This window comes from Chroicocephalus ridibundus, chromosome 1 (assembly GCF_963924245.1).
Source record: "Chroicocephalus ridibundus chromosome 1, bChrRid1.1, whole genome shotgun sequence".
NCBI lineage: Eukaryota > Metazoa > Chordata > Aves > Charadriiformes > Laridae > Chroicocephalus > Chroicocephalus ridibundus.
The window spans coordinates 67,271,017-67,292,372 of NC_086284.1; the positions used below are offsets into that span (position 1 = coordinate 67,271,017).

A 21,356-nucleotide genomic window follows, 5' to 3' on the forward strand; every position below is an offset into this window, starting at 1 on the left:
TAGAAGTAATTTAGTAACCTGTTACTGAAGAAGTGGGCATATTATTGTAGGTTTATTCCCTGAAGACGGAGCAGGCATTACTCTGAGTTTTATTTTTACTTGTTAGTGCCTTGCGTCAAAAATAAAATTAGGTTATCTCCACTTACAGGATAATTGCCTTGAGAATTAAGTAGGTGTTCTAAAAGCAGGTAAATAAACGGACAGCTTTCTCCATAGTATGGATATTTGCGTGACCTCATTTTTCATTTAAGTGTTTGAGAAGTGATAGAAAATAAACGCTCTTTTCAAGGCCACACTTTTTGAAGTTGGGTCAAGAGTTTGTGTTTACTGAAGTTCATGAAAGTTTTTTGAGGACCCTTGAGACATGGTATACTTGTGTGGTGCTTTACGTTGTCCCTCTTGAGGGCCTGTTTTAAGGGCTTCATCTCTTAGACTCTTGTGATCCAGGAAAATTGGACATTGATCACCATTTTGCTGAAGTATGTGATATTTCAACTGAGTGCCAAGCTACTCCCCTAAAAAGGGAGTGTGCCACAGGATCATGCCCAGGTGTAGCTGTGAAATCTGCCTTTTCTCCCTCTGATTTAAAAGTCATTTAAAACTCCATTTTTTGGGGTGGTGGTTTTTGCCTTAGGGAGATGGCTGGCGTTTGTGTGTGACAGAACTGTTAACCATGCTTGAATTTTCCACGCTGTGTGATTGAGAGAGCTTGTGCTGTATGAGCTCAGTTGTGTGTGCCTGCCATTCATCAGTGTTACGGACTGCAAAAGCTGCCACTTCAATGCAGCTCTTTTGGTACCCGGTCTTATCTGTGCAAATGTTGTGGTGGAGTTGTGGAAACAAGGTCTTCGAGGTCTCATGGGGTCTTGCAGCAGCCAGAACGCGCAGAAAGCAAGAAAGGGAAGAAAGGTGATTATTAGAGCATGCGGGCGAGATGTGGATGTGAGGAATGTAAGGGTGCTCTGGTGCCAAAATACTGAGTTGCAATACTGACTACTTATCGCTTCAAAGCACAGTCCAAGCATTTAATCCTCATGGCTTCTCCGTGAGGTAGGTAAGTCATGCTGGAAGGATGTGGGACTTCACAGAACTGATGTTTTAGAGCTATGTAAGCAAGATTATTCTTTTTAAAAGATATTCAAAGTAAAAGAATGTTTTAGGCAGTGGAAACTGCACTTTTTTTAAAAAAAAAAGGGGGGGAATAGATTTAATTTGTTTTGGGAAGTGTTTAAAACTATGTGTATATCTAAAGTGTAACACTGTGGACTACTAGAATAACATAAAGCAGTGTAAGTATATCTAGTACTCTGCATAGGTTTTGTAGCGTAGTATTATTTACAGTTGCATTTATTTTCCTTTTTCCAGTGATTTATCAGGTTGTTAATTCTAGTTTTTAAGCTTTCCCGTTCTTTTTTCTTCCTTTAAGTCTTTTTCTTCCAATCCCATATTCTCCGTATTGCAAAGAAAATCCTCAAATAGAAATCCAAACCAGCACATTAAAAGGATGGAGTTGTGTCCAATGTGAAACTAGTTTTATTTCAAGCTGTTCAGACAAAGAAAGGAAATAGCAAAGAATGGGAATACTCTTCAAGAAAGTGGAGCAGTGGTGCAACCTTTCAAGATTTCTAGCAAATATGTTGATTTTTATCTTTGTCTCTTAATGTTTTTCAGTGCTTCATCAAGACACTATGTTTTTGTCCTTGGCTTTCAGTTGCCTGTGTAATGATTTTGGGAGATTTTTATAGGAAAAGCCATATTGGAAAAGATTGGTCTTGCGTTTAGTTTTGAACCTCATGGATCCTAAGTACTTTTATATTTAACAATTGACTGTTTTATATGTGTGTAAGAGAATATGGGGTTTAATTAGTGATGTGATCAATGGAAATTTTTTCTTTTTTTTTTTTCCTTGGTCTAAGTGGTCAAAGGAACATCAGCTTTTTAAAATTTTTGTGCCCATATTGTACTTTATGCTGTAGTTTCCTAGTTAGTAGCCATAACTTTCCCTGTGACGTTCTTCTGTCATAGTGTCTAGCAGAGAATGGAGACATTTTAATCTTCAGTACAGGATTCAGATTTCCAACAAAAGAATGAACTCAGAAGTGGGTCTCTCTCGCTCTCCAAATGAATAGAAGCATTCAAGGAATAAACAGAATCAATGACACCAATGAAAGGAACAGTGAATTCTTCATTGACATACTGAACTATTTAAAGTTATTTCATCAGGTTTGCATTTAGGAATGAATGGCTTTTTTTATTTCCTAAGAAGGAGTATTGACTACAACAGTGAATAATGCACTCAATTACAGTCGTTACTATAAATGCTGAAATGAGATATTACTGTAGGCTTGACAAATATGGCATGTAGCAAAATGAGGTTTGTGGTGTGGCTTATGACCAGTGAATAGCAAAAAGTTTTCAAAGCTCAGCTGTGTTCATTGAGCTACATTTAATTCTGAGGATTCTCTTGCTAAATCATTAACTTTTTGGAGACAAAAAAATAACTTGCTGGCTAGAAGCACAGTAGAACTTGGTGTGAATATATTGGAGGATATCATAAAGCAGGCTCCCGGGACATGGCCCGGTAAAATGTATTATTGTACATATTTGGGGGTATTCCAGTTGTTTGATTTATGTTCAGCCAAAAAACAAGTGTGTGCTGTATTTTATAAGTTCTTGGCTTTACATCAGAATCTGTTTAATTTTCTCATGGTGGTGTATATTATTGCACTCCCAGTGGAAGGCTAGGCAGCCCCCTTTAAAAAGAATGCAGTAATGCTAATCATATTGCTAAGTAGAGTTGGCAGTTACTTGGTATTTATAAATCTGTTGATATTCAGACCTTTTAGATAGAACAGCGCATCTGAGTAAGTAAACACTTTGCTAACAAGATTAGTTGTAATGTGTTGCGATTGAGACTGAGAAAATGACACTAATTGTTCATTTCTCTTACAACTTCTATTGTGCTTTACCAACCTCTGATGATCTTTGACTGTTCTGAAGTACATAGCAGGAATAATTGCCCCGAGCTTTGAAGAACATTCTTTATAACTGTCAAATTTTACAGTAAAAGTTTTAAGCATAGTGAAATTCTTGTTAGCTTCCCACTTTTTTTGCATATGGCTAAAGGATGGCTCATTGTGTGTGTGGTGTTTTTTCTCCTGTGAATTTTCAGTTATTACTCCTGTGTATTCAGTGCTTTCTTACTGATATTTAAATTTTTAATGTAGGAACACTCATTTAAGTTTTCCTAATGCATTTACTATGCTTTAAAACTGGTATTGATTTGAACATTTTGAAGTATCTCTTAAAAAATACCAATTAGCCACTGTCATTTTTTGTAGGTGCTACAAAATATATTAGAAACAGAAAATGAATATGCTAAGGAGCTACAAACAATGCTTTCAAACTACCTGCGACCATTACAAGCCAGTGAAAAGTATGTGAGTTTGTTTTGTTTTTTTTAAACTAAGCTTGAGCGCTCTCGTGTATTGGGGAGGATTTTTTTACATAGTCAAAATGTCAATGTCAATGTGCATTTTCTTATGCGGACTGTGAGATTCTTGAGGCAGGGCTTGCTTTTATTTAGTTTGCACAATGACTAAGACAGTCTGGTCCTTGATCTAAGAACCAGTAAGCGTTTTCTTTTAAGGTTGTAGGGTTTATTAAAGCACAATTATTCAATAGCTACAAACCTAAACACCTTTTATTTACTTTGGCTGCAGGTTAAACTCGGCAAATACTTCATACTTAATGGGAAACCTGGAAGAAATAAGTTCTTTCCAGCAAATGCTTGTACAGTCTTTAGACGAATGCACCAAGTAAGTACTATACATACCAGATACTGTAAAATTCTAACAAGCAAAGATTTTTTTTATTATTTTCCTTGTCATGTATACTGTTTGACATAATTTTTGTTCCTCTCACTTCAAGGATAGTTGCTACAGCAGTACAGTAATAGATGTTTGGGTAATGCATTGATTGCTTGCGCAGATAGATACTGGCCCCAGGATGCAATTGCCGAGGTAGGAATTTTGATGTGGTTTGAAAACAATTTGAATTTCCATGATGCAATTGCACACCAGTGGGGAAGTGTCAGAGGAAGTAATGGTTTTTTTGTTTTGGAGGCATGAATTTTAAGTATTTTCTTAAAGTAAGAGAAAGAATAAAGGGAGCTTACGTTGTGATGGAACAGCAGAAGACAGGTGACTTCGATGAAGGATGCTGTATCAGAATGCTTTTGCGTAGTATTATTCTGTCCTGAACAGTGGTTGTCATCAAAATGTGCTGGGAGAGGCATGCAGGACAGGCAGAAAGTGCAGTCTGAATTTAGGGGGGAAAAAAAAAATAAAAATTACTGTACCATATAGGAAGCATGAAGCACAGAAAGAAGGGGATGAAGACACCTGTCCATAGGTTAGGCTGAAGCGGTAGCTGAATATTTTTCAGCTTGTACCTCAGCACTTGGGGATGTCAGAAAGAAGGAGACCATATTGCATTTGAAGTGTACTAACAATTCTCTAGTGTTGAAACTCCACTGAAAGTGAAGTTGCTGTTCCTATCCTCAGTTATATCCTTTTCCTGGCCTGTGTTCTGTTTTTGTCTGACCACATGGTGAGGTAAGGTAACTTGCTAATCCAAATTTGCTTGTTTTCTGCCAAGTTAGCAATGTGAATTGCTACTGAGGGCTTAGACAAGTTTCAGTCTGCTGGGAGTACTTGGCTGTGAGAAGGAATGAGTGTCTTGCATGGAGGAGAAAATGCCTCTTTTGGCAGCAGTGATCTTTAGATCAGCTCAGTGTGTCTTGTTTCAACCTCTTCCTCCACTTTTGCTCTGAGCTACTCCATGTGAAGGGGAAGTTTTTTCATGACAAAGTATAAGCTGTGTCTTCACTAGGCAGTAACGTAATGTCTGCGTCTGTTGCTGACTTTGTATCCCATGTCCTCCTAGCACATGGCTTGTCTCCCTCTCTTCTGCCTCTAGATGACTTAGACTGGAGGACTCTGTAGTTCAGATGACTATTCAGCAGTGGAATGGAAACATTCTTGAAATGGCCTTTCTTCCATGCTGTGTTTGAGAAAGAAGGATACTATTTTTGGCAAGTTAGACTTGATCAGTTAAGTATCTAAATCCCTGAGGATGACCATTTGGGCACATAGTTAAATGTTTCCCTTTTTTTCTTGCCACTGCGCTTTGTAGTCTCAGATTCTTTTGTTATCATGATTTTGTTTCTGTGAATCAGAAGTTAGGGAAACTAAGTACCTTGCATGAACAGACTGTCATCTTTTAAAACTTTTGATTAAGATGGTCTTAAGAACAAGAGTGGAAGAGCATATCCCTTTGAACAAATATTAATGCAAGCTTTGTTTTAACTTGGTATGTAGGTTAATGTGATATCATAATGTAGCTTTAAGCTCAGAAAGCTTATTTAGAACAAACTCCCTCCTTTATTGAAACTCTATTAGAGCACCTTCGCATAACGTCCTTTATTTCTTCTTTCTGCTAAGTGAAATGTTGCTGTGTTGTAAATTAGGAACATAATGGATGCTAGTAGGTGGGCAGAGGAAGTGATGCCCCAGGGTTTCTGAAGGGTTACTGCAAATGTTTTGTTATTTTCATTTCATAAATATGCTGGTCATGCCAAGTTGTATTTCCAGTTTAATTTTCATCATAGCATATTGACTTTAATGTCCAGCTTCCTCCTGTTTTGAATCTAATCTATCATAATTCCTATCATGTAGAAGAATGCTTGCCCTGCTGCTTTGCTTTCTGTCACTTTGCCATCTTTTTTTGGCTGGTGAACCTGTTTTGTAAACTCAGAGTAGCTCCCAGGCTGAAAATAGACTTATCAATTTTTTGGTGTTTTTTTTTTTTTTTGGCAGAGAGCTTATAGTGCCGTCATTCAGGCACTTCACGTTGCAGCATCCGGTGTGGTGTTTTTTCTAATGTGACATGTTAGAATGACCAAGTGTTGATGTCCTGCCAGTTGTAGTGCTGCCAGCCTACCTTGCTTGACAAATTCTTGTTCTTGGGTGTAGGAGTTGAATGTTTTTTGAATTCTACGCCCTGCTTGAGTCAGTTTGTCATTTGAGTTTTCTCTTAACTAGTCCTGGCGTGTACTTCAGTGACAGAAACTGTCTGGTGCTTTTCTTCTTGCCTGTACCACTTTGGCTTATTTAATCCTCATGTTGTTAAATGTTGGGTTGTGGTTTTTTCAGAACACATAATGCTGTAGTGGGCGTCTTGTGTATTTCAGGGGAAGTAGTTGTTTGGATGTGGTTTGCTTTTAGTTGTGTGCCACCCTCCTGCCCTGCCCTTGGTCTTGAAGCTCTTCATTACTGGAGGTTTGTCTTCTTTGAACTTGTCGAGGTTGGCCTGTGTTGCAGTATCACTGTGGTGCCCCTGTGGGCTGCTCCATCTGTCACAGGCCTTGGAACACTTCTTGTCTGCCTGCTTGGATGCTGGGCACCATTAGATAGATTCATCTGGGTTTACTTCTACCTTTGTGACTTCTCTTCTTCATTTACCAAACAGAAGTGGCGTATGAAACAAATCTAACAATGAATGAGAATCTTCTGGCTGATCCACTTCCAAAGTGCTTTTTTTTTTTTTTGACTGATCAGCTTGAAGTGCACTTCATTTTGATGAATGGAAAAGAGATGTAACTGATAAGGCAGAGACACTGACGGAGTCTTGAGTTTCAAAAGGCTGTATTTCTGACAGTAAAACAGAGCGAGAGCACTCTGGGCTCTTGAAGACAGAAAATGGACCAGTGCTGTGTGACTCTTTCCAGATCCGTGATCCAGTGTCAAAGATTAGTTCTGCAGTGATTCATGCAGCAGAGGGTCTCTGAATGAACTAAGTCAATGTCCGTCAGGTGATCTCTGGGCTGATCTACATGATCTCTATTGGAAGTATGGCTCTTTGGCTATTTTTGTAGCAGTAGATTGAACAGATGTCTCCTGCTCCAAAAAAAATTTCTTCCATTCACCTGGGAATAGAAGCTGTCAGTCTATGGCTGTACTTCTCAGTAAGGGGAGGGGGGATGGGGGATGGACAGACACAACACACAGGCTGGCTGGTGACACCAGTCTGCACGGACTGCTTAGGTATAATCTCCTCTAGAAAACTGAAGGCACTGGCTGTCCTTTAGGTGGTATCGCAGACTTATCTCCCTGCCCCATAACAGCCATGGCTGGGTTTTGCCCTCTCTTTCCTTCATGTCCCTGCTCTTGCAGGCACAGTGACTGTGGTGTTTATCTTGTTCTGTGTTTGAGTGCCAGCAGATACTTTGTGTTCTGGGACAGTCCTGGAGTGGAATGGCAATTTAAAACAAACAAACAAACCCAAAACAAAACACAAAATCCCCAAAAACTAGGGGGGGAGGCCAGGGTGTGAGTTGGAGATTGCTTAAATGTAATCCAAAATTAATCAGCGTTTCAGGTTTGGAGTGCAGATACAAATGAAGTCTGTTAAAGACTTATCCCAGTATTGTCCCTTGGTTTTAGTTATTGTGAGTATCAACAGAAATAAGACTATCAAGGTTAAGTGAATTTGAACACAGTGTCTTCAGATTGCCTGAAACAAACATGCATATTAACAGATGTCGGAGAGGTAAGGCAAATAGACAGACAAATAGTGAAGGGAATGGTTGTGAAGAGAGCTTTGAAAATTAGACTGATGGGTTGTGAATAAGTTGAATAGTACCTCCTTTTGTGCAAGCCTTTTGTAGCTCAGAAATTTGCGAAGTGTCCCCCTGTATTTCAGTAACCTCGTTAACTGTGACACCTCAGGAGATAACATCTAATCTTGTGTTTCTTCACAAACTGCATCCCTCGGAGTCATTAATCACAATTACACGTTAATAATTTTTGCGTACTTTCAGTTGTCCTGTGTCTTTTCTGCTATTGGCTTTTAAGTTCAAGACATCCTCTATACTGACCTCCTGCAAGCATAGCAAACTTATCACTGATGCTCCAACTCCTTCAAGAGGATGAGAGAGGGGCAGGAAATTCTGCTGTTTATCTTTCTGTGGGAGGAGATGGGGAAGAGCAGAAAATGCCATCCAGATAATAGAAAGTTTCCAGTTTGTGGCAGGTTCTGCAGGGGTGTGTGTATATAAATATATATATATTATTTTTCTTTACACACACACATGACACTCTTATGGTAACCACACAGTCAAGTGAAATTTAGGGACATCTGATCTTTTCCTTGCAAAAAGAAAACATACAGTGTTGATTACATTTTGTTATCTACTTTTCATCTAAAATTGCCTCTGGTAGTCTGTGTTTAAATTTGTCTGGATTCATCACAGTTTCCACAGCCTTTGCCAGAACGTTGTAACGTCCACTGACACCAAAACTAAGGCAGATTTCTTGAGAACTCACATAATTAGATATTCTGTAATGTCACTCTGTCGGCTGCCAGTCTACCTGTAGTCCAGTTCTGATTGCTGGTTTTGGTCAGAATTTGAAACTAAGCATGATCATAGAATCACAGAATTCTATGAATCTATGAATTGAATCATTGAATTGAGCAACAAGGCATTTTCTTTCTTTCTTTTCTCAAATTATCATGTCATGGGAAACTTTTTTAAGTCTGGAGAAACAGAACTGATAGCTATCAGATGTAACTCCCAACAAGCAAATAATCTGTTAAGTAGTTCAGATGTAGTTGTATGATGATGCCTCTAACACGTGTACAACAGCAGGGTCTTTGTTATGATTCTCTTAATTCCGTAAATTAAATTAAAACATGTCTTTGGCCTTTTTATAACTGAGTTGTTATCTTCTCAATGTATGTATAAATAAAATATTTATATGTGATTCCATTTTAATTGAAGTTTCAAATATGAGAAGAATACTGGGATGACAAGGTCAGAATAAATTGCAAAATAACTGTGCGCTTTATTGGACGCAGTAGTTACTCAAAGGTTTATAGGCATTAAATTGTTGGCTTTTCAGCAGTTAAAGGAGATATAGGTAACTTATTAATTGTTCCTCTAAAAATAGTAGAACACTTGCAACTAATGCATGGATTAGAAAAGTCAAAGGGGATGAGTTGCCACCCCCTTATAAAGTCTCTTAATTATCTTAATTCAACAAAGCATGTGCAGTATACAGTTGCAATGCGTGTGCAACATGTAAAAGAGACTAATGTCAGTCTTTCATTCTGATAAAAGAACAGCAGACTGAGAAGGCACAGATGTCTGCTTGGTGGGAACTGCTATAATTCACTCCCCCCATCCCCCCGACTACTACAGTGTGTAGTGTATGGAATTTAACCATTTTCAGGCAACTGTTTGCCTGAAAGGGGGCCTCTTACTATTTAATACCAAGTTATATGCCTTGAGCATGTCTTCAGAGTTTGAAACTGTTGCTGCATCTATTACTTGAAGAACATATTATTAGCTCATGCTTAGATTTATTAAAGGGGACCAGCTGCTAGGCAGGAAATCTTGCCTAGAAGGCTGCAAGAATAGCATTCCCTCGGTACGCTGGGGAATGCCCCTGGTTTTCCCCTGAATACTGGCAAAAGCAGCCACTCTTGTTGATTTCAGAATTTAAACTTTTCTTGAAAGAGAAATAAAGATGCAGACAATAAAAGATGGGCCATAGGCTTTAATGTAAGGAGTGCTGATAACGTAATCAGAGTGTATCTGTCATGATGTGCTAGTTGGGGGGAGTCAGCTGTCATTTTCTGGGTGACTATAATGGACGTTGCTTTCAAATAAGGAAGCATGTTTCCCCCGCCTCATGTTTTGAACACCTGTGCAGTCAATTTTGACTTCATATTGGGTAGGTCTTCCTACCTGCTGTGGGTTTAGACAAGGCATCAGGGGCAAGCTTGTAGTCCAGGACTGCTGAAAACTGTGTCCTGTCTTCCAGCTAACTTCACTGTGGGTTAGACAATTGACTATTGGCCATATAACCTACTGCTGAAGAGATTTAGCCCTTCAAGTGGGAGTTGCTCTGTAGAAAATCATAGGGTTTCATCCCTTCTGACGCCCTTACGATACCGTTCACTTGTTCATCCAACTTATTCTTTCTCACATAGGAAGCAATCTAGTGTGGATATTTTTGAGTAGTTCTGAGAATGATGATAACGGTAGTAGTAAGGAAGCATGGCTGGTTGTAGAGTATATACTTCCCATCAGATTGTGTTTAACTTGAAAATTATTTTAGATTTTAAAAAAGTATGAGTGTGCTTGTATTTGCATATGCAGTATTCAGCTTAAGGAGATACTAAGAATTAAGACTGGAAGAGTTGCATTTTTCTTTTTCCCCCTGCTTATACAGATGCGAAATCAGAAGTCAGACTTCTGCTTTCTGTTGGTTGTACCAGTTCTAAGCTGGTGCCGCACAGCCAATTTCAGATACTTATACTCCAGATATTTTCTTACTGCAATTTGAGATGGCAGGTTCTGCTAAAACCTTTTGAAAAATGTACTGTGTATACTCACATTATCTTTCTTCATAGCCTGTCCTCCCTTATTTATGTGAATAAATGTGTGTATATTCCTCTGACAAACCTGATCAAAACTGATTAGGTTCACCAAGACTGTGTGAAAGTAAGCTTTTCTTCTAAGTAGTGTTTCTCTTGCTGAGTCATCTTTTTTCTGAAGTCACTGAGGCTGCTGTTATTTAAGCACCATTTTATGCTAGACAAAATAAGCCCTTCTGAACAGAATTGTGACATTTTCCTTCACTGCTTAGCAAACGTGGTGCATTTGAGCATGAAAGATGAAGAAAGTATGAGTTATAGAAAGTATTTCTGGACTGATGGTGGTAAAGCAGTGCTCTTGCCCTGGTTACGACGTGCTTTACGGTCCTTAAAAGGCAAGATGAGTGACAATTGTGTAAAAACAGCCTGTTACTGCACTGTAACTGGCTTCTATTTGTGCTATCAGAGCTTAATATGGTACTTAGATCTTTTAATGAATATTTTAAGCCTATCATCTCTGCTGGCATAGAGTAGAGGGAAGGAATCCTGTTGTCACTCCATCCAGTTTTTATCTAAGTGCTGAAATTTTGCTTTTAAGATTTGGCATGGTATATATAAGTGGATAGTAAACTGTTCTAACTGATAGATATGGTGACTAAAAATCAAACTCCTAAAGAAGGTGCTAATTCTTCAATAAATTTTGCCGAACAGTTTTACCATGTACCATATTCTGCCTATACTGTGTGGTGGCATAATCAGGCCTGACAGTTACAGGGTTGAAGCTGTAAAGAAGGAAAAGAAAGCTCTTGGTTGCTGGTCAGTGACCACAGAAATCTGATTTTAAAAAACAAAGCACACAACAACGAAAGAGAAACAAACAAACAAACTCCCAGTATACACTATTTTTCCAGGCTTTAATTTATTTCTGTGTCAGTATTACAGTAATTTCATTTTTATTACTCCGTTTTTAGGTTGCCTGAAGCTCAGCAGAGGGTTGGAGGATGTTTTCTAAATTTGATGCCACAAATGAAAAGCTTATACCTTGCATACTGTGCCAACCATCCATCAGCAGTAAATGTTCTCACAGAACACAGGTACGTTTGCTTTGTGGTCTTTTAGGTTTGATATAAAAAAGTGCGTAAAATACACGTGTGTTGTAAAGCTGCAACGTCTCTTCTGACATGCATTTGGCATGGTAGTGCTTGTTCAAGGAAAAAAAAAGTAGATTTTTTTTTTTTAAAGACAAAAACCCACAACACAAAGCTGTTCTATGTGATCAGGGCCAGCTTGTCACTTTTGGCAGTGTGTTATTAACTATTTGAGAGCATTTTCTCATTTAAAGAACACGTGCTGAACTCTGAGTATGTAAAACAAAGTGTACTGATTGTCATCTTTGTTTTTTAAAAAAAAAAAGTCGCTCAAAAGAAGTTTGTGGAATTATGGCATAATTGACATGATTACTAGTAGACAGTTGGTGAACTGTAACTTAGCCCTGTAAAAGCTTGTACATTTGTATTTACTTAACTTCATGATGGTATACCCTTCCCTTTACTTTTGAGTGGTAAGTAGTAGGATGCTGAATTAACATGATGGAGGTTGCTCTGCTTTGGGACTGACCTTGAATTTGCATAGAAGATGCCCTGTATCACCTCGAGGGGAGAAAGTTGTGGCCAGAATTTGATTAAAGTCTGCTTTCGCAAACTTGTCCTGTGTATTCTCCTGATGATCATATGCTGCAGCAGCTGTTAGTTTGGGGCTATTCATGTGTGCTTGTGGTGCGGGACAGAACCATGACTTTCTCTTGAAGGTTAGACATAGGACAAATTTCTAGCAGGGTATCTGTTCCTTTTTGCTTTTTTTCACCGTTTTTTGTCTTGTTGTGATGAACCCAAGTAAAGATATTTTGGATGTTCTTTATTTTTCCTAAACAAAGAGGAGCATAATTGCCTTGTTCTCTATAGCATTAGCTTCTTCCAAGAACTCGCGTTATGTTCTAACAGCAACAGTATGTGGCACTTTGACATTTGTGAGCTTTACTCATAATAGGATAAATAAAACTTTCTAGCTACCAAATACTATGAACTATCACTTACGTTAGTGAGACATTTAACTGTATTCCAACCCCACCTTGAAAAACCAAGCTGCAAATTCACATTGCAATGTAGGCAGAAAGGTGGTGTGTTTTTTGTCAGAAGCAATGACGAATTAAAATTAAACAAAACAAAATATGCTTAAAGACCCCTCATGGAACCCCTTAGTGTTGGTTTTCTTTTAAATGGCCTACTTCTAGTACCACTTTCTGTAAATGGTAAAATATTTAGGTGATCCAAGCCTATGGGGCTTTTAATACTCCTAGGCTTAGGTTTTTTGTTTGTGCCTTTATGTTCTTTCCATACAGGGGTCTGGGATTTAATCTATAGATGGAAGATGGCAAGTGATAGCAAAGTGATCACCTACATTTCTTAAGATTTAGAGATATTTTAAGAACTCTTGGAAAGCACAGGGAATAGCCCTGTCTGAGAAATCATGATAGAAATGCAAGGGAAGAAAGCTGCTTGTTCTGCAAATGGAGAAGGATTTCTTCTCTGTGTTGCTCTGCACATAGGTTGTCCTAAGAAAAATTCAGCTTCTGGTCTGTAAGGCTAGCTTGATATCAAATCCTGATGGAGTCAATATAAATATCGTAGAGCAGTTAAGTAATTTGGATGTGGAAGTAGGTTCAAAGCAGTTAGACTGTTCGTGAGAGATGGCTCAAGGTGAGGTAAATTGTGATAAACAGCTTTCTGTTTAATGCTATTGTGTTCGCAGGCATGAGAACAGAAGTGAATGCTGTTGTTTTCTGTTTTTTTTTTTTAATTGCCTCTATTTTATTATTCTAACTTAATTTTTGTTGAACGTCATTGCTGTAGGTAGCAAGTGGCTTGAGTAAAAATTCTTGAGACAGCTGCTGTGAAGTCAGAGGTGGCGTTAAGCAGTTCTGAACCTTTTCCTCTCAGAATGCCAGGAAGCTTTTAATTATATAGCTTTAAAAGCAGGGGGAAAAGACTTTTCTGCTGAGAATAACAAACTGATTGGAGGCATAAAGAAAAAGAAAATACCCTAACTATCTCCTTGTCTATTTAGTTGAGGTGTTTTTATTGTGTAAAAGCATCCCTAGTAAACCTTAGTGTAAAACTTACTGTGAGGTTTGAGGACAGTCAGGATTGTAATAATAGTGAAACAACTACACTGCAGTGAATACTAGATTAATATTGAACTGGAATTTTTCAGAGATGTCAAAGCCCGAGGTTTAAGACTTTTAAGAAACAGTGATGATTTGCTAGCTGTTTTTGCAGAGAGTCTAGCAAACTAGAGTTTGCTAGTTTCAGCAGAGTCCAAGAGCATTATATGTGTTTTAATACCAGTAGAAATATGGTAAAAAAAAAAAAAAATATGTTTGCTGAATTCTTGGTTTTGAATATCGTGTTTCTAACAACTGTTCTGTTCAGTAGCATTTTAGAGAGGAAAAAGGAACAGTCTGGAGTGGTTTGATTTGGAACGTAAATCCTTACTGTCTACAGCAGATTATTTCTTGCCTTGAACTCCGCACACTTCATAAACTGAACACATATGCATTTACTGTGCTTCTGAAAGCCTTTCTACAAAAAGACCTAGCAGATAATTTTAAGACAGATTCTTATATGACAGAATTAGTGTTTTCTGCAATTTATTAAGTTTACTTGCTTTTGGTGGGAACCGTATCAACAAAAATGAAACAAAAAAATCTCCTAGATAATTGCTATGGGGGAAACTTCATAAACTTTACCTCTACTTTGTTTCTTATTTTATAAAGTATACTAGTTTTATTATTGTATTTTTACTGTCACTGACTAAAAACAACTTACGGGAAAATGGCTATCATTTTGAAGCATTAACCATATTGTTTCTTTAACCAGTTTGATCACTGTAACATCAAAATTGTAAGCCGTCATCTGATTGGATGCGATGTTACACTATTAGGTTTTATATGTCGCTTTCTGAAGTGTCAAGCATGCTCTTCCAGCAGTGTTGTAATACCTGTTAAAATGTCGTTGATGCCTGGTAAAGATTCTCTGTGTGTGTGTGCGCGCGTATGCATATGTTACAGAGAAAACCTGATGATGATAACTTATTTGGAATGATTTTGGACTTCTAGTCAAAAGCTTCTTTTGAATAGCATTTTTGTGAAGTCGATTCTAAATAGCAGTACTTGGGATGGGGATGGAGATTTAAAGGAGGCATTCAATTGGAATGCAACTGTCTTTTTTTTTTTTTTAATTTTTTCTTCTTTTTCAAAATGCCATTCAGTATGAATGCCAGCCTGTCTTTTTTTTCTCCTCTTTGTCACTTGCTTCTTTATCATATGTAGCAGCAACATGGGGGCTTTTATTCAATTAGTACAAAATAGGAGGGGGTGTGCATATATGTGTTCATACATGTGTGTATTTATATAAATACATAGTAGGGGTGCAGGGGGGTAATTATATTACTTAACGAATAAGAGATTTTTCATGTTCTTCATGAAACATGAAAAATGTTCAAAGCCGCAAACATCTTTAATTTCTTTAAGTAAATCATTAATATTGAAATTACTATCATTAGAGACCTGAGTGTATTTGAATATGCAGAAATGGGAATAAAACCTAATGTAGCCCATACAGGAGTTCAGGTGCCAGAGCTACATGTCTCTGAGGTGGTATTTGTCTCTGATAACCACAACAACAACAATAATCTTTCTATTAAGTTGGGGAACAGATTCTCTTCTTGGTTCCAGATGTGGCACTGTAAGTTTTACGCAAGTGTTAAGAGTTGGTACTCAACATTAACTTCTGCAATTTTGGACAGTCTTGAAATTTGGTGGGAACTTTTTGTCTCAGGTTTTGTTTCAGAGCCATTGCATAATTTTTCCAGAATTAAAATTCTTTCTGTGTAACAAATCAAGAGTTTTTACGAATTAAGTAATTTTTCCTTAGGTCTATCATTGTGTCTTCTAATTGTGTCTCAAGCCACTTGCTAGAGCTGAAGAGGTGGAGCTCGCCAGGTGCAGCTGGGTGGTGGCTCTTGCAGAGATCAGTGTTTTGCATGTTCCCACCATTGCCTCTTAGCTTGTTCTCCTTGTTCCCTTCTCTCATTGTGGCTGTAGTGCCACTGTACATGATCCCTATTTTATTTACTTTATTCTGTAACAGTCATACCTCTTTGGCTGCATTGTGTGAGGTTTCAGTTTCTAATATCCCTTAATTTTTCTTGAGAATCCCAGTTCAAGTCCAAGGGTAGGCAATCAATACAATAATATGGTGTTATTTTTAGAGAGAACTTTGCTAGCTGGTGAGAGCAGGACTGCCTTGAGGGCGTAGCGTTTAGTCAAAGTAACATTGATTGCCATGTGTGCTTCTGATCATAGACATATGCTTGCTTTCCAGTAAGAGAAGAAACAGGATGAGCAACCTAAGGCATGAGAGACTGAATTTCCCTCAAATAAATTAAAAAACCCAGTTAGATGCAAATTACAGAAATGGATAGTTGCAGTGGAGTAAGGAGTCCCAGGAACATGACATGTTACCTACCTGGGGAAGATCACAAGCCATGAAGTTCAGTGCAAGGGGAAACTCCAGAAAAGAAAAAGAGGAGGCAGAAGCTAGGACTGAGACTTTATGTGGACTGTATCCCAAATGACAAGAGGGAAAGATAGTTGAGCATAGAACTCACTGAAGCGTGGATAATACAATGAAAATAAAATCTAACAGGCCCCACTGATCAGTGGACATAAAACTCTTGAAGAAATATGGAGAGTAGAGATCCAATGTAATCAGCATTAAGTATGTAATTATTGGGGGGGTGTTTAAGCTTTTTTTACTCTGCTTAAACAACACCATGTTTATCTTAAAACAAAATGGAAGAAAAATGTTTCCAAAAGAAAACTTAATTTGATGATAAGGCAGCCAAAAAACTAGTAATATATGCCTATTTTTAATTTTGCAAAGTGGCAAGTGTCAAGCCAGTTCTCAGCTAGAAGAAAGCTATTCACAAATCTTTGCTTGTTCAAACCTTAATTTTGCTAGATTCTTCTGTTCTCTTAGATAACGTGTCCCAAGCATATTCTACTCTTGCATCACAGACCTAGCAGTCTGGATAAAATCTGTGGAGCTGAAACATCACAATTACTCCGAGTAACTGGAGCGTGGAATACAGATCAGCTTGAGTCAGAAAACTCTTTGTGCCTCCCCCACTTTGGTGCATCCCTGAGCCGGCAAGTGTGCAGGCTGATGTCATACACCAAGCAACAGTCCCCGGGAGAGGAGCTTGTCTGGGAAGTTTAGCACTAGGAAATTAAAAGCTGCGGCTGAGGGCTTGCTGAGCCAAGCTGTGCCACAACGCTCTCAAAATGCGGTGCCTGTGTGCAGTCCTCAGACCCCTCAGCAGTGATAGCTCCTGCTCCATCTATTACAAACAGACACCTACTCCAGAAGTGTAAGTTGTGATTTTAGACGTATACGTTATAGTTCCTGGATGTGCTTTCCTCAAATTTAAATGGCTTTTCTTTTTTTCCTTCTGTTACTGTAGGCGCATCTGAACTTGTTTTCTTCCTTCCCTCCAGTCTGATTTGCAGCTTCTGAGGCAGCTGTACTAAGAAAGATTTGAATATATTAAGAGGGTTTAAAGACACTTTTCATGGGGACCTTTAAAATATCTCAAGCTGTGAACTAACTGTAGTCTGCAGTGGGGAGGACTCTCTGGCTCGAACTTTCAGGATAAATGAAGCACAGCACTTTTGTATGCTTCTCTGCATTTTATTCTGTAAAATGACGCAAGTAGTGAATTCAAATCTCAGCTGCCTCTTTCTGAAAAGCTACTTATTTAGGCAGGTGTGACTAAGTTGATGATTTCACTGTTCAAAAGTTTTTTTCCTGTTCAGCTAAATGATACCTTTTTTTGAAACGTGCTGTTTAGCTGCCGGCCGGAGTTCTATTTAGCATGTACTGCCTAGGAGAGTGTGGTACTTCCAGGCATCAATTGAAATTGTGACATGAAAGAGCCATTGTCTTTGGCAAAGCAGCTGCACTCTTTAGCTTACACTGACTTTTAAGCTGCTATTAATTAAAAAGCAGTTGTGGACTGTTGTCATACTCAAACAGTATTTTAACTCACCCATATTTTATTGAAAGTAAATCTTTCCATTATGTTCTGTATTGTATTTGTCCTTTGTGAATAAGTGAAGGATGCTCACTTTAAGCTTTGAGCTAAAGTGACGCCCATTTTTGCCAGATTTTTATGTCCATGAAGCTGCAGAGGTAGGTTGGTTTAGCATGAGTAGACTGCTAACGGGGTCTGCATGATGGAACTGCTCAGACAAAATTTTGGGTACTATTATATTAAAAGAGCGTGTATGTGCTCACACTAGAGTTTTGACATGCCAGCTTGTTCGAACTTGTCAGAGGGAAGCAGAGAAGTGTATGAAAGAAAACATTGTCCTCCTGGGAACATTGGAAGGAAAACTGCGTCATTCCGTTTTAATTACACCTATTAACGCTGCTCGGTGTTAAAGGCTTCCTGATGATGCCATTGCTAAGCGTGTTTTTCAGGACTTTGTGTACATTTCAAGTGAGCTGAGGTTTAAACTTGCTCCGTAGGTTCCTATACTGTGATTAAGTAAAGAAGAGGTGATAAACAACCAAGTATCTTGTGTCCAAGAGCAGTGAATGGCCTGGAAACTGCTGCAATGTTGGGTAACCAAGAATGAGTGTGCTTAGCTAAAGGCATTGCAGGGTAGACAGTGAAAACAAGATAACATCATTTTTTTATTTCAGTTTTCCAAGTAGTCGATTTTAATTCAGGCTACAGTGAGGTTTTTTTCCTGTTTTCTCCCACATCTATTTCGTAATGCTGAAGTCGTGAAGAAATGGAACAGTGATAATGAAAATTAGAAATGTGAATGTGGGTGAAATGGTAACCAACGTTCCTCCTACTGTTGAGGCATTAAATAAAAAAAGGGGAGGGAAGAGGAAAAAAAAAAGGCATTGTGTTGATGGATAACTCAGCAAATACCACTTATATAACTCATTTGACTGTATCCAGCAGCATGGAGATGGTTGAAGTAATTAGGAAGGAGGATTTTTGCATCTGTGCAATCTTAAAGGCAAAAATCAGTGCTGTTCAGAACAATGTTAAATTGAGTGGCCTGTGGTATTTGCAATTGGCGTGTACTGTAGAGTGTACTGGTATGCTGGGGAGAAAGGCGAAGCTGCATAGACATGCTTATGGATTGTGCTGCCTGAAATGGGGAAGAGAAGCAGTTAAAGTGTAAAGGGAATAGTTGATAAAGTTAGGCAGCAGGGGCTGCGCATCTGGCTGAAGCAAACGAAATGCGAAGAATGAATTTAAATGCTTACTTGAAGATACATATCAAGTGCCATAGGTACTCCTAACTTTGCTGACGTGGGTGGGGGTGCTTACAGGGAGAACTGATGGATGAAACAAACAAAAAAAAAAAAGGTAGTAGCCTACACATCAGTGTCATGTACACAATGAATTGAAATTTAAATACACTGAATGCCTTGAGACAGATGGGCTTTCACAGGTGAGCTTTGGTAAAGCTTTCTGTGGCAACTGGGCACTGTACCCTCTTTTGTCCACCCCATCACCTTGCTGGAAACAGCTGCTTCCTTTTAGCTGAGTCAGGAGAAGGGGACATGCCACACCACATCGTAGCTATTCAGCTCAGTGTTCCAGAGAATTAGCCTGAATCCTCAGTGAACAAGTGGCTGGTAACACTGTAAAACCAAAACATAAGTAGGAGTCAAAATCTTTAGTCTTGTTTAGGGTGCCACCAGAATCAGTTGTCAAGGTCTGAAGTTGGTGTGATTTTGTGCTGAGTAAGGGCCATGACTAAGAAAGCGTAAGGCAAAGTAGGTCTTCAGGCTTTAGGTATTCAGAGTGTGCCAGCTTTAATTCTTAAACCTAAATTTAAGCTAGAAAAGTACTCAGGTTTATCTATGTTGCATTTTTGTAATTTTTTCATGCAAGGTGCTGTAGGAGGCTTTTCAATGGGTTTTAATTGTGGCTAAAACCTGATAATGTCACAAGCTGATTTTTAGGAGGCCCAGAGCTGCTGGTACATTTTGCTCGAGAGGGATGTAGCAAGGTCTGCCTAGTGGAGCTGTGGGCATTCTCAAGGGTGCCCAGCCCTTACTCCTTGCATCTTTAAAATGCAGTGCAGGTGCTGGGAAATCCCCCTCACCCCCTTCCTTGAGTCTGCAGTTGAGTACAGCAGAAATGGCACAAATATATTCACTGAGGAGTGCTTGGGCCTGGTTAGAAAGGGGATGAAGTGCTCCAAAAGAGGTTGTGTCAGACCTAACAATTTGGAAATGGTGCTGTATGTATTTAAGCAAGATAGCGTAAGTAAATACCAATTAAATAATCTGAAGACAAGTAAACGTTGGAGTAAACTGTATGGAAGGGTACAGTCTCTTCTGGGAACTTGGGGAAGCTTTAACAGCTGGGAGGAGAGAGATCCGGGTGGGATGGTGGGTAAAACACTTACATGAACCGTGACCTTCCCATCCCAATGTTCTTGTTCTGCTCTCTTTATCTATTTAGACAAAAGTATCACTTGTTCTGATATGGGAAGAAGTGTGTGTGTGTGTGTCTTGGGGGAGTCAGGAAGGTCTGTTTTGTCGTAATCTATGTAATGCTTTTGTATAGCACAACTCACTAATAAATGAGTGTGTGTATTACAGCAGTGTCCTATCCGTGGTTTTTTCACTGGTGAAATTGAGCACATCACAATTGACTTTCACTTCTGCATGGAAATACTATGCCCTAGGTTTGCCTTGCCCTTCCCATTTTGTTAATGTGGCCGTAATGTACAAGTCTTCCTCCTTTATTGCTCTTTAGTGTTTGATGCTGTCTTTATACTTTCTGAAAGTACTGAATCTGGTAGTTAGCTAATGCTGCCTTTGAAAAATTAGACTATGCTAATAACGAGGGAGGGGAAAAAATTTTAGTAATTCTGACTTACGGGGGTGTAATCAGTAGAAAGTAAGGACTTTAAATAATCTTAGAGTAGAATTTACACACCTGTCATATGAGAATACTGTCGGGGTTTTTTTTTTTTTTGTTGTAGTATTTTTTGGAGAACTAGTTAATTTACTATAACAAGGGCTCAAAATACGAGCAACCACATCTGCGGATGTCTAGAATGACCCAGCCTGAATGCAAGAAGATGTTATCTTTTAAATAAAACAGCTTTCTGAATTTCCTTTATTTAGATTTTGTCTTTAGAATCCCGTGTTATTTTGCAGCTTGTATTTTCTGAAGCCTAGAAATCAGTCCAGGTGCTGCGGTACTTTCCTTTCACCATGGAGAAGGGTTCATTTTGTTCCTGGTCATTTAAACTGTTGAAAACCTTTTCGTCCACCATAGTCCCCCGAAACCTCTGCTTTATAAGGAAGCAGAAGATGTAGCTATTTTAAGTTTCCTTGATAGCAAAGTGAGCTGAAATTCCCAGGATGTGCTGCGTTTTTAACTGAGTTAATGTACGAAGTTGAGGCACTGAGCCAGTTCTTGGAAATGATTCAAATATGAAAAAACATCTGGATAGGGGAAGTAGCAGTTCATGATACTTGGAGAGCATGGACTTCTTACACCAGCTTTGCTGTCAAAACAAGTGTGTTGTAAGTAACACCCTCAGTGAAACCCTAACTTGTTTGAGAATAGATTGCACAATAATTATTTCTACTATGGTCTGTTGTTTTTCTGGCTGTTGGTTAGTTGGTCATTTTGCTGTAATACTTTGGATGTGTGAGATGAGGTTGTTAAACATGTAAGTGTGGGATGTAAAAAGGTTCCGAAACATTCTGTGTCTTCCCATTAGTGCCTGACACATTAAAAAT

The 21,356-nt window shown here is 38.6% G+C and overlaps 1 protein-coding gene across 6 annotated transcripts in view; it reads left to right on the forward strand.

Moving 5' to 3' along the window:
* The window catches only part of ARHGEF7 (Rho guanine nucleotide exchange factor 7), a 127,434-nt gene that overhangs the window by 70,476 nt on the left and 35,602 nt on the right, over nt 1–21,356 (forward strand). For all 6 annotated transcript variants that reach the window (XM_063337793.1, XM_063337802.1, XM_063337829.1 and 3 more), the window contains 3 exons: nt 3,342–3,436; nt 3,723–3,818; nt 11,415–11,537. In XM_063337793.1, the coding sequence (XP_063193863.1) occupies nt 3,342–3,436; nt 3,723–3,818; nt 11,415–11,537 (314 nt within the window). The remainder of the gene's footprint in view (nt 1–3,341; nt 3,437–3,722; nt 3,819–11,414; nt 11,538–21,356) is intronic.